This window comes from Taurulus bubalis (assembly GCF_910589615.1).
Source record: "Taurulus bubalis genome assembly, chromosome: 6".
NCBI lineage: Eukaryota > Metazoa > Chordata > Actinopteri > Perciformes > Cottidae > Taurulus > Taurulus bubalis.
The window spans coordinates 2,711,443-2,729,322 of NC_136594.1; the positions used below are offsets into that span (position 1 = coordinate 2,711,443).

The 17,880-nt window shown below is 41.6% G+C and overlaps 1 protein-coding gene across 1 annotated transcript in view; it reads left to right on the top strand.

Moving 5' to 3' along the window:
• LOC306738071 (complement C3-like) overlaps positions 1–17,880 on the top strand; it is a gene marked incomplete at both ends in the record, with an annotated part of 28,818 nt that overhangs the window by 778 nt on the left and 10,160 nt on the right. The window contains 24 exons of the mRNA XM_079219899.1: positions 184–415; positions 631–796; positions 1,163–1,233; positions 1,467–1,558; positions 1,648–1,730; positions 1,925–2,012; positions 3,403–3,505; positions 4,061–4,175; positions 5,022–5,137; positions 5,300–5,443; positions 6,057–6,272; positions 6,362–6,562; positions 6,721–6,876; positions 7,088–7,217; positions 9,187–9,255; positions 9,845–10,117; positions 10,446–10,710; positions 13,166–13,251; positions 13,725–13,864; positions 14,622–14,831; positions 15,030–15,090; positions 15,516–15,599; positions 15,684–15,887; positions 17,435–17,510. Coding sequence (XP_079076025.1) covers positions 184–415; positions 631–796; positions 1,163–1,233; positions 1,467–1,558; positions 1,648–1,730; positions 1,925–2,012; positions 3,403–3,505; positions 4,061–4,175; positions 5,022–5,137; positions 5,300–5,443; positions 6,057–6,272; positions 6,362–6,562; positions 6,721–6,876; positions 7,088–7,217; positions 9,187–9,255; positions 9,845–10,117; positions 10,446–10,710; positions 13,166–13,251; positions 13,725–13,864; positions 14,622–14,831; positions 15,030–15,090; positions 15,516–15,599; positions 15,684–15,887; positions 17,435–17,510 — 3,381 coding nt within the window. The remainder of the gene's footprint in view (positions 1–183; positions 416–630; positions 797–1,162; positions 1,234–1,466; positions 1,559–1,647; positions 1,731–1,924; positions 2,013–3,402; positions 3,506–4,060; positions 4,176–5,021; positions 5,138–5,299; positions 5,444–6,056; positions 6,273–6,361; positions 6,563–6,720; positions 6,877–7,087; positions 7,218–9,186; positions 9,256–9,844; positions 10,118–10,445; positions 10,711–13,165; positions 13,252–13,724; positions 13,865–14,621; positions 14,832–15,029; positions 15,091–15,515; positions 15,600–15,683; positions 15,888–17,434; positions 17,511–17,880) is intronic.

The window sequence follows — 17,880 nt, forward strand, 5'->3', positions numbered from 1 at the left end:
GCGATTTTATTTTATTTATTAGATTTTTTGAGTTTGCAGTTCTGTCATGTCTTTAATTTATGAATGTTCTGTTTGTTTGCAGCCTACAAAAACCAAAGATCTCAGTTCAATCTTCACCGAGGTACCGTGTGTTCTGACTACAAGTAGCAGTACTACTAGTTGTATTGTCAGTGGTACTTAAAGTTCTGGAAGTACCTACTCGGTTACTTTCCGACTTTCCCCCAGGTTCACTCTGCTGGCTCCAGACCTGCTGAGGACAGACAGTCAGGAGAACATCTACCTCCAGGCAGACGGTGTGTCCAGCCCCTTCACCGTCTCCATCTCCATCCTGGACTTCAGTAAGACCACCACGCTCCTCCAGGACTCGGTCACGCTCAATCTGGAAAATGGATTCCACACTCTCAAGGCGATACAGGTGAGTCATCGGGGTCAACGGTGTTGGGTGCGAGGGAGAAGTATGGTCAGAAAAGAAAAGTGGAAACTATTTATTATACGATATTGATTTACGAGCGTAACACTCAAACATACCAGGTTGTGGATTTTAACGTCGGTGTCTCGTTCCTGCTCCACATCATGATGCTTTCCTTCATTCTGAACATTCTCCCGTCTCTCAATCTCGTTCAATCTCAGCTTCCCTCGGATCATCTGAATCGCGAGGAGAAAAAGAACAAGTTTGTGTATCTGAAGGTGGACTTTGGTGGCTTCCACTCAGAGGAGAGGGTGATGATGGTGTCCTTTCACTCTGGATACATCTTCATCCAGACAGACAAACCCATCTACAACCCCGGAGACACCGGTGAGAACCGAAGATGCCGATGAAGAAAAAAAACAAAGCACCAAATATGAACCACGAATTAATCACACGGACCAGAACGACCACAAGTGGACTTTGGGTTGACACTGCTGATCAAGTCTAGTTTGATGCCTCCCAATGCAAACAGTGCAAGACGTCAAGATGGCATCAGCAGTGATAACAGTACGAACATTTTAGATGTAGTGGTCACAGAAACCCCCACTCGTCACAGTACTAGTTGAAGTAACAGTAATAGTGATAATGACTGTTTAGATGACACACCTGAGTAATGTTATACCAATGTACAAATCATGAAAACATTATTTTGACTATTTTTCAGTCTGTCTTTTGTCTATTTTCCCTCTCCAGTTCGATTCAGAGTCTTTGCGTCTTCTTCGTCCTTTAAGGCCTTTGACAGCGCCGTCACAATAGACATCCAGGTAAATAAATATCATGATAAGTACATTAATTGATAAGTCAATGATTCTCTTCTTCCAAAGGTTTGTAAAATGTTTAACTTTGGTTTTTGACTGTTTATCTGAGAAAACAAGACATTTAAATAAATAACTTTTGGCTTTAAGAAATGAGGGTCTTGCAAAATGAATGAGCATGGGAATGGGTCATGCTTTTTGATTATATTTATAGGTTGTTTTTTCCTGTTTGTGTGTCTCAGAATACAGACGGCGTGGTGGTTAAACAGGTCTCCTGGATCAGACCTGCTAATGGTGCCTTTTCTGACAGTCATCCTCTCTCAGAATTTGTCACGTAAGATCAACTCCTTCTACTGCCAAGAGATTGAGATGTGTCTCTGTACATAATTCATGGGACGTTGTTTCTCTGTGTGTCTGTGGCAGCGAAGGAAAATGGTCGGTGACTGCAAAGTTTGACCACTGGCAGCAGAACACGTTCACCTCTGAGTTCGAGGTGAAGAAATATGGTACGTCATGTTAATAAACCATGCGTCCTTCAGCTGATGACATCAGTTTTCGTTTGTAGGCATCACACTTTTGTACAATTGAACCCTCCCGTTGTCTTGGGGTCAAAATGACCCATGTATGTGTGTTGATGGGTCATTTTGACCCCAAGACAACGGAAGTAACAAAAGTTCCACTTTATTTTTCTGGTGTTCAGTGCTTCCTGCCTTCAATGTTACCCTGACGCCCAGGAAGTCCTTCCTCAACCTGGATGACAGCCAGCTGGAGGTGGAGGTGGAGGCTAGGTCGGTCAAACACTCACACACCAACACAGGCCTGTGAAGCCACTTCATGTACATAATTCACTATAATATCGTCACCTTCCTAAAGTAATGGAAAATCATTTGACAAAAATGATTTTCTTGCCTAAATCTTCTCATGATACTGGTACTCTGGTAAAATCTCCTACCATCCTCAGTTGAACAGATCATGTGATTCTACCCCTGTAGTATAACGATGTCAAGAGTGTGATTTAGGCCATTTTATTTTGCCTAAGTCAAAAGACAATGGGACAAGCTTTTCAAGATGGCATTTTTAAGCTAGCAATTTAGTTAGCATTTTTGTCAATGAAAATCTCACTCGAACATAATATTAGTAATCATAACATAATTTGATCGGTATTACAGTATGCCTGTTGTGCAGTGTCTAGTGGCAGTGTGTGTGCGATTACATTTGTTCAATTATTTTGTGTTTTCTGAAAAACCTGAAAAAATGACATGGGCCATTATTTTATGAATGTGACGATATGTAACTTTTGAGCCTTAAAATGTCTAAAAACATCTTAGGTCCTGGACTTTTCCAACTATACACCAGAGAAACAAGCTGAGCAAGCTTTAGCGGCAGGTCTGCGGTGGTGAAAACAACTCCCATAATCCCACGCTCCTTTTGTTACGGGGTGGGGTACGAAAAAGGACCCAAACGCTAAAGCAACAGTTAAAAAAAGAATATTTATTGACAAAAAAACGAAGGACAAGCCTCCAACAGGCTGAGAGGAAAAAAGGTGAAAGAAACAAAAGCAGGAATAAAAAAACAGACAGGAACAAGACTCACAAAAACCCAGAAATGCGACATGACAAACACGGTCTACTCACACGCAGTACAATCCCCCACTGAGGCAGGAGACAAACAGGGTTTAAATACACTGGGGAGGGCAGGTGATTGGACACACCAAGGAACAATCAACAGGCAATCACAGGGGCAGGAAGTGCAGGAAACACAGAGGACACACAAGACAAGGACTACACAATAAAACAGGAACACAAAACACTCCACATCATAACACCTTCACAAACTAGCCAAACTTCCTGTTTCCATATTTTTCATTTAAAGTTAATGCACACTATTGCAGATTTAACTTGTTGACCATAACTCCTACCAATGTTGCTCTGAGTTTAACCTGAACCTCATTCTAACTTTAACTCTAAAACCCATGTCCTTACACTAAACCAGCCTGTAGAGAAGGTCCTTTGATCCTCGTACTACAACCACAGGGACGAACACATGAACACACAAGCCTCATTCACGAGGCCGTCTGGTGTGACAAGGATTTCCCTCCTGAAATCTTAAGTATTTATATGACAATAATGAATGAAACCGGCTGACTGTTGACTTACCTTTGTTGTGATTGTGTCTCAGGTACCTGTACGGGAAGCCGGTTCAGGGGACGGCCTATGTGGTGTTTGGGGTGAAGATCAACCAGGAGATGATAAGGTTGCCTTCAGTGAAGCAGGTGTCAAATGTAAGTCACTGATTTTACGGGCGCTGCCACATTTGTGAGCTACACATATCATAATTACCCCCTGCTTGCCACTCAGTCAAGCTGTTCGGGCTACGTTACCATGGAGCCCATACTGTCACTAACCTCACTTCCTGAAGAAATATGTCATTTTTGGAGAAGAAAAAAAAGATTTCAGCAGAGCACAGGATAACTGACTGATGCTACGTAATTATTGGCCAGTCTGCATTTGAGGGGCGGGATGTAGCTACTACAAAGATTTGGTTCTGTTTAGCCTTTTCTTTATTTTGATTTATATTCATGTTTGGTGTTAAGCAAACGTTACAGAGACATTTAGTTTAATATTAAAAAAAAGTGAAATCTTGAAAATAACAGGTCCACCTACCATCTACTCGAGCTTTCAACCACGTCTCACAGTCTTCCTTAGTGGAGGAAGTTTGCTTATCAAGACTGCTGGGTCGCTGTTAAAAGCGTGTGCTTCAGCTAAGATGTGTTATAACAGTGAACCAGTAGCTCTTATAACCATTAGATGTCTTCTGTGCTCTTGTTCTCCTGTAGCTGGATGGAGGAGTCGTCAGTCTGAGCATGGAGGAGCTCAAGAGAGCTTACCCCAACATCAAGTCTCTGGTGGGCAAGTCTGTGTATGTGAAGGCCTCTGTGCTCACCAACTCAGGTAAGCCCTTCATGTGAGTGGGTAAACAGGCAAAAATAACAGAAAGTCAAACCCTTGACTCATTATTTTCATGATTAAATCAATGGTCGTTCGGAAAATGCGTGCATACGGAACATAGTCACAGAAACTGTCCCATGGTTTCAAACAAACTGATTTGGGCTGTGCAGTGTGTCTGATTTATTTAAAGAAACTTGCATTTACTCTACTGAACAGCAAGGGTATTTAGAGTCAAACAGACCCGAAATGTGGGGTAATTCACAAGTTGTTTTCGATGTTCAAAAGCAAAAGTCCAGGTCGTTTTCTGCGTTAAATAACTGAACGCTCAAGCAATTCCAAAACTTGGACGGACATTTAAGTGTAACTGCACAATCAGAATCAGAATCAGAAACCGTTTATTGCCAGAAATGTTTACACAAACGAGGAATTTTGCTAGGCGGAAGGTGCATACATTAGACGAGACAAACAACAATCAACAGTCAACGACAACAACACCAGTAAGACGGCGTATTAGGGTTTTTGGGGGAGTTTTTCCTGATCCGATGTGAGGTTGTGTACAGATAAAGCCCTCTGAGGCAAATTTGTGATTTTGGACTATATACAACATTTATTTAGTTGAATTATTGGCGCCATTGTTGATATTTTTTTTTTTTAAGAAATTATGGAACCAGATTAATATTCCAGGACAAAAGTCTGAATTTCCAAGTTTAAAGTTGTAAAAACATGAACAAAACTTTGATATTTTCTTTGATTAAAGTATTAAATTAATGAGAAAAACCTCACAAATGTATTACAAGATTTCAGAAATGATTCAGGTTTTTTGGTTTCTGTACATTTCCCTCTGAACAGGCAGCGACCTGGTTGAAGCAGAGAAGACTGGCATTAAAATTGTGGAGTCTCCGTTTGTGGTATCCTTCAAAGACATACCGAAGTACTTCAAGCCGCTTCTCCCCTTGGACTTCACAGTAAGGGCCGTCCTCTGTGTTCATGATCCATCCACTAAAACTGGATATTTGCTTTTGTTTTGTCCGGGACAATTATTTTGTCCAGTCTTGTGTTCACGTGTCCTTCAGATCAATCACAAGTGTATAAAACAAAGACAAATGCTCTCCCTCCAACCTGTTCAGATCCAGGTGAGCCACCATGACGGCTCCCCGGCCCGAAACGTTCAGGTCACCTTGAAGCTGCTGAACACGGACGTGGTCGTCTACACCGGCATCGGCAGAGTCACCATCAACATGCCCCCTGGTAGAAACACACACACCATCACGGTTAGTGTGAATGCGTTAATGTTTTACTCACAGAGCCTCTGAGCATGCGTTTAAAGAGTCTAATGCTGTGAAAACATAACCGTTAAACTATTATTCATCAAGTGTTACACAAGAACTGTTCAGATTCTATGCTATATTGAAAAATCCCCAGATATATTATAGTATTTTTTCCCCTCAAATACTTTAGTTAGAAAACATTTTCAAACAGTACATTAAGCCTTCTGATGCTTAAATTGAGTTTATCAACCAAACCCAAAAAACACCAAAGATAAATAATCTAGTTGTCCTGAGCATTGTTTTAGAGACGTTCCCATATTTGGTGTCCTTGAAAACTTTGGGACCCAATCTAATATTACCTTAGGATTCATTGATCAGTGCTACTGAATGATTAGTAGTTTTAGTTCAAACTAGTTAACCAACCGACATTTTTTTTTTTTTTGGGTTCGTTGTTTTTCTAAATCTGCTATAGGTGGTTTTAAAAGCTTAAAAAATAGTGTCTTCAGAAGACATAATATGTCATTGGTAATTATGGACATCCCTATCCATATCCATGAATTTGTAACTCTTCCTTAGAGATTCACAAACCTTAATGCTTTCATTGTGTGTTTCCCAGGCTGAGACCACGCAGGCTGACCTGAGACCAGAGCAGCAGGCCAGACAACAGGTCACTGTCCGGCCGTACGTCCCCTTCAACCTGAACCAACAGAACTACCTGTACATCTCCACGGGAACCAACGCGGTGTCCTTAGGAGACCGACTGAACCTGAAGCTGAGCATCGCTCCTTCAGACCCGACACACAGAGAATTCATCACACACATCACCTACCTGGTGAGACGAGAACACCGCATTTACAAAACAGCAACAAAATCAAATAAAACACAGACATAAAAAAAAAATGCTATCCCCAAAACTCTCAGGTGCTGAGTAAAGGAAACATCATTGTTGCCGAGCGCGTGGACGTGACGGGTCAGCTGGTCACCGGCGTCGTGCTGACGGTCACCCCGGAGATGATGCCGTCGTTCCGTTTCGTGGCGTTCTACGGTATTCCCTGGGTGGGGCAGGAGGAGGTGGTGTCGGACTCCATCTGGGTGGATGTGGCAGATTCCTGCGTTGGAGGGGTGAGTGATCAATACGGAGGTCTGAATGGAGCGAAGCGCCTGTGACGGGGGAATTTGTAGTTGTAGTTGTCACATGTGTGTAGTTCAAAACGTGCAAAAAGTGTTCCGTTCACACTATTAGTTCAGTTCCATCCATTTTAATTCCCATTGTTTTCCAGCTGAAAGTCGGGCCGGTGGACGGCATTCGTAGAGATTACGCGCCCGGGAAGAGCTTTAGTTTTCAGGTCAGAGGTGATCCGGGGGCAAAGGTCAGCCTGGTGGCCGTGGACAACGCTGTGTATCTGCTCAACCGGGACAGACTTACTCAGAGGAAGGTGGGTGTGATGACATTTTTTATTTATTTCTCAATTCATTTCCAATAAAACATCGACACACACATTTTTGTGTTTTATATATTTTGAAATGATGTGGTGTTACAAGTCAACATATAATTTCTTGTTCCAAGCACCATGATTGTTTTTAAAGAACCATACAAAAACTCAAAAGCCTCTCGTCACCTTGTCCTTAACGGGACCTTTTCCTCAGATTTGGGGCGCGGTGGAGCACGGCGACATCGGCTGCACCCGAGGGGGAGGCAGCGAAGCCAGATCAGTGTTCTCAGACGCTGGACTGCTCTACGCCTCCAGCGCCGGGTTCCAAACCCAAACCAGACAAGGTAACCAACGAGCATGGAGCAGCTGCCGATGTAGCATGTTTCCTGGTACTTCAATAGATAAATAGTGTTAGAGCCGAGAGATAAGCCCCTTGCACGGGACTATCTAATTAACCAGCTCTCCGTTTAATGGGTCCGGGTCTCCGTAGATGTTTGGAGATCTGTTTGAGTTGGTGGTCGAGGAAACTCACCTGACTTTGCTCACTGCCGCCCCTCCTGACAATCCACACCGCTTCCATGATTACTCTACTGGTCCTTCCTGAGCTGATCGTATGAGGAAACTTTTCACAGTTTCCACCCGTTCAGTGCTTTCAGTCCACAGAAGTAAAATTATTAACCTAGGGGGGGATTGGGGAGGGGGGGGGGGGGGGGGGGGCAGACTGATCGATTGTTATATAAAACTGGAAATCATAGCTAAAACTGAAAATCAAACTGCTGTATTTGGATGTATTGGAAATCATAAGTAATATACAAGTGAAATATATGGTTTGGTACATGAAAACATTTAAATGTCACAAATCTTAGAGACCTCGCCTGAATGTTCTCTGTTCTAAACCCTCTCTAACTTTGTTCTGCTTCACTTCATCAAAGTCAACCTTTACAGAGAGAATGTTCACATATTGAGCTATGATTTGCGTTAGAGAATGTTCACATATTGAGTTATGATTTGGGTTAGAGAATGTTCACATATTGAGTTATGATTTGGGTTAGAGAATGTTCACATATTGAGTTATGATTTGGGTTAGAGAATGTTCACATATTGAGTTATGATTTGGGTTAGAGAATGTTCACATATTGAGCTATGATTTGGGTTAGAGGTGGACCTTACAGCTGCATCATTTCAAAGAAATAATCATCCTGAAAGTGATTTTTTTATAGGCGGATCTGAAACCTTTTCATTTTTGTCTTTGTGTCATCTTCATTTACTCTTAACCAGTAACATATAGACTGATGTTTACACATCTGAACTAAATCACACATGTGTACCTTTTATTATAACACCAACATTATTCAAATAGCCCTAGTGCTTTTTAGTTTGGGTATGCAATTTATCGAGGAAAGAGCCTAAAAATAGGTTGATTTTCTATTGTTAAATACAAACTGAAAGGCCGATTCTCCTTCATGCCCAGACGAGGACTGAGGGACCCTGCAGTGTATAAACAATTGATAAAGTACGAAGTCAGCCACAACAGTTCCCTTTCACAAAACACACTCTATGCACAATCATCTGCAAAACAGTTTAACACACAAACACACACACACACACACACACACACACACGCACACACACACACAATTAACATTGCATATTACCTTATGGTTATTAAATCCCAATACACAAATGCAAAATCAACTCTTGGCTTATACACATTTTTTATATACTCTTTGTGTTCCTTGGCCTGATCCTACTTGATTGGTTAAATGTAAACATACTTTACTCTAAAAACCTGCTACATACTGTACATAGTTATATCAATAAAGAGAACAAAAGGTAGTTGCTGTTAAAGTAGCTCTGTCAGCGGTTGGAGTCCAACTTCCTCCTTTGTAGAAGGTCTTGTTTGCTCTGTGTGTTTGCTCAAAGTGAAGCAACACTGGAGCTACAGGTGGTTACTGAGGCAAACAGTAAGTCATGTCAAAGGCTGATATAATGCCAATATTTAGTTAGATGGTTTAAACTGTCATGGGACAATAAAAGTCTTCATTGATACCACAAAATACTTTTAAAAAAAACGGCTGTTAGTACAACTTCTTCTCCTTCAAATGAAAATAATCTTGAGTAGACATTAACCCTCTTTTAGAATCAGTTTGACATTCAGAGTTGTATCGTAGAATTGTGTCATTACATCCTTTATATCTATCAAAGTGGCAACTTTAAACGCTGGTTTAATGATCCGATATTTCTTTACTTTTACTTTTCCATGAAAGAGACACGCAGATAAACAGAAATGGTCACATATTTTTGTCTCCTCAGAGCTGCAGTGTCCACACAGTGCCAGAAGGAGGCGCTCTGTCGAACTGCTGCAGCGTAAAGCCCAGCTGGGTGAGTAAAATGAGTCAATGAACTAATTGGCCGCTTAAACGGAAAAAATAGCACCACAACAATCTGACATTGTAAAATGATGATGTTTTTATTTACTCCACCGAGGAGGTTATGTTTTTGGTTTGTTGGTTTTTATGTCTGTTTGTCAGCAGGATAACAGAAAAACTACTGGCTCCATTTTCATGAAACTTGGTGGAAGGAGGGAGCTTGGGCTGAGAAAGAACCCATTGAATTTTGGAGCGGATCCAACACTTTCCTAAAAATCGCCTCACATCGAGTGCCCATCTAGATGTCGATGTGTTAATAAGAATCTGCCTTTTATTCACATCTGGTAGACATAGAGAAGCATTACATCCCACTGGTTTTGTGTTTTCATCTATCTGATGAATGCAGTTAACATTCTCTTTTCTGGTATCCAACAATTTCATAGGAAAACATCTGGCTCTTTAGTTGCTCAATTCTCCACTTTCATCAGCGGCTAGCCTCTAACTTTATCATTCTCTGTTCTCAGTTCCTTATATCCTCATCCAAAATATTGATGTTATATTATTAGCACTGAAGACTGACAGCTGGTTCCTTCTGCCTCCAGAGAGTCATTACAAGGAGAAGCTGCAGCATCGCTGCTGTAAGGACGGCCTCAGGGAGATCCCCATGCCGTACACCTGCAAGCGACGCTCCCTCTACATCACGGAGGGCTGGGAGTGCATTAGTGCCTTCCGCTACTGCTGCGCCACCTTCAGGAACCAAGCGTTTAACACGGAGATTCCCACCACCCCGCCACCCTGGTCCACAGACACTCCTTCTGAAAGAGTGTCTGTTTCTGTGCTAGAGAGAAAGGAACACCTGTCCCGGAATAGATTTGGTAATTACTCTACTTTAACCTTATTTTTTCCATTCTGTTTGATTTTTAGTTAGCAAGAAACATTTTCACATCTTTATCTGGAGTATTGTTTTATGTAATGTGTTAGCATGCTTGCTTTTGCTAATTATCACCAAACACAAAGGACAGATGAGGCTGATGGGAATCTCATTAGTTATGTTTGGTCAAAAAACTAATAATCTTTATGCAGAATTTGTAGGCATTGAAGGTCTTAGTCTCGATCTCGATCTCAGTCAAAGAGGACCCTGGATTTTATTTCAACACCACAACTGCAGGTCTATTTATAACGGCCTGTGCATTATCCACATAGATTGGGCACGTGAACGTGTATTAACTAGATCTCAAAGTCCGCCTGGATTGCCTGTCCTGTTTGGAGTGCTGGACATGACCTATTCAAGTGCAAACAAAATGGCGGAAGAAGAAGTAGAGGAGCATGAGGAGGAGGAGGAGGAGGAGGAGGAGGAGGAGGAGGAAGAGGAGTATCTGGATGAGACTCAAGTGTATCTGCGATCCAAGTTCTACGAGTCTTGGCTGTGGACGGATGTCAACCTGCCCAACCAGGCTGACAGAGACGGGTGAGTAAACATTGAAGTTACATCTCATTAGTTTACTCAAACAGCATTAACTGAATTTAATTTATATTCTTACATTTTATTATATTCATAAGCAAAACTGATAGAAATCAGCATGACAGTGTGCAAGCAATGAAATATAATTGGAGAGAGAGAAAAAAGAAAGGAAAAGATGACCACTATTGCATTGAGACCGACATGGAAACTCATATGGGACTTTATTAAAATGACAATGAAAACTTGAAAATGAAAACAGCATTAGACACACTTCAATGACACTTATTAGGATCAATATCAAATAATCTTTTAGACAGATTTTTTTTCAATCTTTTCTTACATTGTCATTGTATTTTAGTTTCAAGATCTATTGGTATTGCTATTGATACAACATTTCTAAATGTATGGGTGTTTGTCAAGAGCCCTGAATTGAAGCTGAGCAATTTAGTTTGACTGCAGTGTTTGTTTGAGTCCATGAATTATCTCCACGGGAACAAGGTCATCCCTTAAAAAGGACACAGATATTGAGCAATAAGAACACAATATGTTGTCCCCTCGTGTTAACTTCTTTAACCCCAGTTGAGCTCCAGACATTTTTCTCAAAAACTCTGAATGGTTTGCATACCCATACTAAATACAGAATATCTCCTCAACCACAGGGGCTATTTGAATAATTTCAAAAGGTATAATATACAGAAAACACTTGTAAGACCAGTTAAGAGGTTCATATAGCAGTATATGTGTTACTGTATGTAAAAACTTTTTTTTTTTAAATCCGAAAAAAAGCCAATCTTCCAGGATGTATTTCCTCTTTTTAATTATGAAATTTTTTTCTACTATAAAATATAACTATGTGTTAACAGTATCTGTGCAAAGTTTGACTTTGATTAAGTGAAGTTAAACATTTTTAGTATTTCATTTAGTGCAGATTTCATGAACCGCTGAAAGCAAAAATGCCATAATTTTCTTCCTGGACATTGGACAACTCTGGTTCCACAACAGAGGGGATCTGCTCAAGCAGATGCACCAAAACATACTAAGCAAGTATTGTTTCATCCATAATTAAGTCATATTTCAGTTTTTGGGCTGGAAAAAATGCAATGTGGTTGATATCTTGCTGAGCCTTTGTCTGACATTGTTGTTGGTGCAATTGGCGGATTCCGTAGGTCGTACGCTTTCCAGAAAGGTGCGTCAATCATGTGTAGCATCAAGCTAGGGATATAAAACATCATATTTTCATAACTTGTCAGAGTCCTCTCGAGTCATATTTATGGTTTATGTTAATATTTATGGTTGAATTGTGTTATAAATATGTAAAATGGACTCATATGCTCTTGTAAGGCCAGGTTCTGCAGTTGGTTTTTTTGCTATGTCATATCAGTGGCTCTGGTATTGATTCATGGGAGTACGAGGAATTTGGGAGTGAGAAAGACCTCCTGATGAAGAATTCTGCCCCGCAGTTTTGGGGCCACCAGGGCCGACATGTTGTAGTTGTAAAGATTTTGGTATTTAGTCATGGTGGCGTTAGAGTGTCCGTTTCCATCAGGGACGATCCAAAGCCCTTCATTTTGTTTCATCATGGGAGGAAAAACACGTAGCAACGTGAACTCCCGGCATTGCATCATGTTTTGTTTGGTCGGTGATAACCGCTAGATAAACAGCTCAGAATCAATGATACAGACTTTGTTTCCCGTGTTAGACAGACATCCATGTTCTTTACTAATGCAGATTCCTGTCTGTGTGCAGTGTTTATATTGTGAAATGCATTTGACAACCCAAAACTGTGAAGTTGCTGTTATTGTTTATCACCAAGTGAATATTGTACAAGTTAGCTGTTGAAACGGTAGTCTATCTGTTGTAAATCTTATTTCCTTGCTTTCATGCACTAAACTAACTTTTATACAGCCATGGATGGATTATATAAATTATCAGGAATAAATCCTGAAAGACTCTTACGTGAAGACAATTACACATCCTTGCACACTAGTATACTTTAAATACAGACACTTAAACTACAGACATATTTAATTTACTCTTCAGTATTTTTTTAAATCATATTCTATGGTGAATGTCCATATTTCACATTATGTATTATCTTTATACAGTCAAATTGCTTGTATGTGCAAACATAGTTGGCAATGAACCATTTCTCATTCTGATTCTGAAGAGACACAAAACTACCACAGATACAAAATGACTAAAACGAGACACAAAATGACATCAAAGAGATTCCAAACAACCAAAAATAGATACGAAATGTATACAAAGACATGCAAAACCAGCAGAAAGAGAAAATGACTACAACGAGATGCAAAACAGGCAAAAGACCAGGAAGAAATGCAAAATGACCAACAATATGTCTCTTTGAATCCACAACTCTTGATCCTGTGTAGGAGCCTAAAGGGGTGGGGGTCCTTTACATGTCTGTGCCCATCCATCCACGTATGAATCTCATCAACAGGTTGGCGTTGAAGAACGTGGCCCATCCCTTACCCGACAGCATCACAGAGTGGGGAATTCTGGCCGTCAGTGCATCACCTCACACGGGTACGAGGAGGAGGAGGGTAGCCATCAGGAATTATAGAAAGAAATCTTCCAAATTGGGTTCCTCATCCAGACCCATCCAGGCCTAATTTGATATGATATCAGTATCTTCACTCTAACTTTAAACAGTTGTATTTACTAGTCTGCCTCAGTGATTTGATTGAGCGAGGCCCACAGTTTTCCCATTCCTCCATGTTCATTCTCTTGTTCTCTCTTTTGTACCCTGGCTTTTCCTTTTTGAGACCCTGATTTTTGGTGAGGCATTTTCAAATTTAACTAGTTAGGCTGCAGTCTTTACATTATATAAGAAATGGACATAGTCATTGTGACGTCACCTATTGGTTTGTGGACTGCCGTTTGAAGCCTTGAGTTCGGCGATTTGAAAGATCTCTAAACTCAAATGATGAACGAAATACGTCAAATACATTTAACATGTGCAGAAGTCCCATCACCAATGTGCTTCTGAATGTCTGTAGGCTTCTGTGTTGCGGAGCCTTACAACGTCAGAGCGTGGAAGCGTTTCTTCGTGGACCTGAAGCTGCCGTATTCAGTGGCGAGGAATGAACAGGTCCAGATCAAAGCAGTGGTGCATAACTACGGCTACGACGACCTGCATGTAAGAAAATCACATCAGAACGACACACAGCACAGTCACTTCCTTATTATTCATTCACGAATTTAGTAAGTATAGAATTCCTTTTCTACTAGAGGTGTAGCCTCATTTAATTTGCATCAAACTAAAGCTCTGTTTTGATGCTTTTTAATGCACCTGCGCCTTACTTACATTCAAAGTAGATGTCTTTGTCATTGAAACATTTTTTATGTGTATGAATTGTGATGTTAAGAGCATTAACAATTGCTTGTCATTCGTAGTATTATTGACTAGAAACAGAATACTTCACAACTGTATCGCCAGTTATTGAATGTATTTAAGTCAGTGGCGGGCCGTGGATTTTCTACCTGCGCTGGGCGTTACTTGAGTAATTTCTTGAATGCTGTAGATGCAAGTGGAGATGCGACTACATCTTCCACCACTGTGTGTTTACATAAGTTTGTAAAATATTAAAAGGGTTTCCTTTCACACACACAAAATTCAGATACAGTCCATGCCGTGTAGCGCTGTTTGCACTGTTAACCTCTGTGTCTGTCTTTCTCTCTCCAACATGCATTGGCAAGCTTTCACCTGTAGTAAAACAAGTCGTTTAGCGTTGTCGTTCAACGTTATGTTAAGTAGCCTTTCCTGGAGGAAAAGTCAGGGGATCAACATAGTCAGAAGGATTCATGGCTAACATTTAAATTCTCTCTTCCACTCAACGTTAATTAAGTAAAATATGTCTTGAATAAATTAATACTGTGCCTGGTTTCCTATTCAGGTGAGGGTGGTGCTGATGAAGACAGAAGGCATGTGCAGCATTGCCTTCAAGGAAAAACACACGCAGGAAGTGACGCTGCCGGCCGGCTCTTCTGTCATGGTGCCTTACACCATCGTGCCGCTGGTGGTGGGGAAACTTCCTCTGGAGGTGATGGTGGTAGGCAGAGACATGACAGGTGGGGACCGCATCCAGAAACAACTCCGTGTGGTGGTGAGTCACTCTTGATGATGGAGTGTCTTTGTTCTTCTAAAAACAGGGTCAGCTGCTGAAATAGGAAAGTTGATGTTCTGCATCGTAAAAAAAAGTGTGTCCTTCCTTGAATGTAAGCGTAGAATGTAAATGTTAAAAAGGTAATTAAAAGATAACAGATTGACTTGAATAAAGATAACTATTTTTTACCCCAAATAGCTGGATGGAGTGCAGAAGACTGATGTTCAGAATACGGTGTTGAACCCATCGGCTGAGGGAGGTAAGAAGTTTGCAGTGATGCATCATTTCCTGTTACCTACTTTTAAATAAGACGCAAGGTATCTTTACTTATACAGTTCATTTCAGCAACAAGGCAATTTAAAGTTCTTTCTTAATAAAACACAGCATCGAGACAAAGTGCAAAAAACGAAAAAGCCACAAAAGGACAATCAAATACCACAGTCAAGAGCCAAAAGAATAGACAATACAAACACGCTGAATAGAATAGGACAGGCATACGAATAAAGATTTACCTTAACTTATCAATCAGGTCCGGACGTCTTCTCTCAGAGAAACAACTTAAAGACCTATTCTAAAAATCTTTGAATTCTTAATGTGGTGTCTTTACGTTGTAATGAATGGATCCTCTTCAGTTCTGGGATTGAAAAGTGTAACTTTTTGGCTCTTTGCTTCTGTCCACTACAGGAACGCAAATTGTTCGTGTGGGCAAGCAAGAACTGAAGTCAGTTGTACCAAACTCTGTGCCAGAGACATTCATCAATGTCAGAGGTAAGTCGCTGACCGAGTGGCGATAAGGATTCAAAATTAACCTTGGGGGAGTGCTCTGATTCCTGATCCTCCTCTCTCCTCAAGGCAATGTGTTGGCAGACAGCATTGATAACTCCATCAGTGAGGACTCCCTGGCCTCCCTGATCCGGATGCCCGGCGGCTGTGTGGAGCAGAACTTGGCCGGCATCACTCTGCCGCTCATCGCCACGCTCTACCTGGAGCGAACCAACAACTGGGAGAGTGTAGGTGTGGAGCGCAAGGCTGAAGCTCTCCGCTACATCAAGAGAGGTGAGAATGAATGAAGGAACGAGAGGATATTCCCAAAGAATTAAGAGAAGCTGTACAATGTTAAATGGACTGTAAAGCACTTTTCTCGTCTTCCGACCACTCTAGGCGCTTTAACTCTACTTGTCATCATTCTCCAATTTATAAAAGTGATGGCAGGGTCTACCATGCAAGGTGCCCCTGCCATGGTTGGCCAGTACCAATGGCGATTGATGTCTGTCTAAATGAATTTATGCAAACAAAGATGATTGACAGATGGATTCATCAGAGTTAATTCAAATGATGGAAATAAAAGATTATACTTAATTTTTCTGCACCCTGGCAGAAGCTTTCCCTGGGAGGCTTAGTAGTGTAATACCCTGATAGTTCGAGCATCTCTCCGGTCCACCTTTTTGAAAATGGGAACCTGTTCCCGACCCCCAGGCGACATTGATAAGTCGTGTCAGCCAAGACAGCCCAAAAATGTCCAGCGCCTTCATCATCTCAGGGCGGATCTCATCTTTTTGACTACCTTATCGGCCTCCGCCAGGGATATGGGTGCAACCACCTCCAAGTATTCAGGCACTGCCTTCTCTCCAGGGGTCATGTTGGTTGGGTTTAGGTTACCCACCACCGGGTTCTCGAGTTGCCGCCACGAAAGGCACCGATTACCTTCTGACCACAGTTCCTAGTGGGCGTGTCCTCAATAAAGGCTTTGAACACGGTCCACTCGGATTCCATGTCCCCAACCTTCCTTGGGATGTGTGAGAAGTTCTTCCGGAGGTGGGAGTTGAGCCCCTGGACAGGATCCTCTGCCAAACGTTCCCAGTTCACCCTCACTACACGTTTGGGCTTGCCAGGTCTTTCCAGCCGGCTCCCCCTCCATCTGATCCAGCTCACCACCAGGTGGTGATCTGTTGACAGCTCCTCTCCTCTTTTCCCCCTGAGCGTCCAAGACATACGTCCGCAGATCAGATGATACAAAGTCGATCATTGATCTCCGGCCTATGGTGTTCTCGTACCAGGTACACTTATGAGCCACCTTATGTTCGAACATGGTGTTCGTTTTGGTCAAACCGTGGCTAGCACAGAAGTCCAAAAGCAAGACACCACTTGGGTTCAGATCGGGCAAGCTGTTCTTCCCAATCACCCCCCGCTAGGTTTCTCTGTCATTGCCCACATGAGCGCTGAAGTCTCCCAGGAGAACTGGAGACTCCTTTGACGAAGGTCCGACAACCAGATGCTCACTTGAGAGCGCCCCTCCTGGGTCTGGCTCCGGGAGGGTGCCCCGGTTTCCCTTGTCCGGGTCGAGGTAACTTCAGACCGTGGGCTGCTATACATCAGGGTTTTTTGAACCGCTCTTAGTCTGGGTTCTTCCCCAAGACCTGTTTGCCTTGGGAGACCCTACCAGGAGCTGTGCCCCAGACAACATAGCTCCCAGGATCACTGAGCCACGCAAACTCCTCCACCACGTTAAGGTGGCGATTCGTGGAGCCCTGTTTACATTATGAGTAAATGAAGGTGTGTCTTCTTTTCCTTCTTATGTCATCTGTATTTCTTGTTCTTTTCAGGCTATGATAACCAGCTGGCATACAGAAAGAGTGATGGCTCCTACCCCCCCTACAAGAAGGAAGGTGCAAGTACATGGTACTCTCAACATGTTATGTTTTACAAATTTAATTAAAATCTATGTGCCAATTTTATTACATAATTTTTAGGACATTGTAATTTTGTGTAAAGTGTCTTTTAGTACCATGAAAAGCACTATATAAATTAAATGCATTATTATTATTAATTTCCAAGAAAAAACATGAACATTTTAAGAGAACCAATATAACATGTGGGAGGAATTTGTGCACGCAAACACATTTTTTCTGTCACACATTCTGAAATGAAATGAAAATATAGTGAATAAAGTCAGAATGTGTTGATACCAGTGTTCAAGTTGTCATCACTAAACCTGTTACATACATTGTGTTACATTTTTAAAAGTGATCAGATGTAGTTCTAATCACAG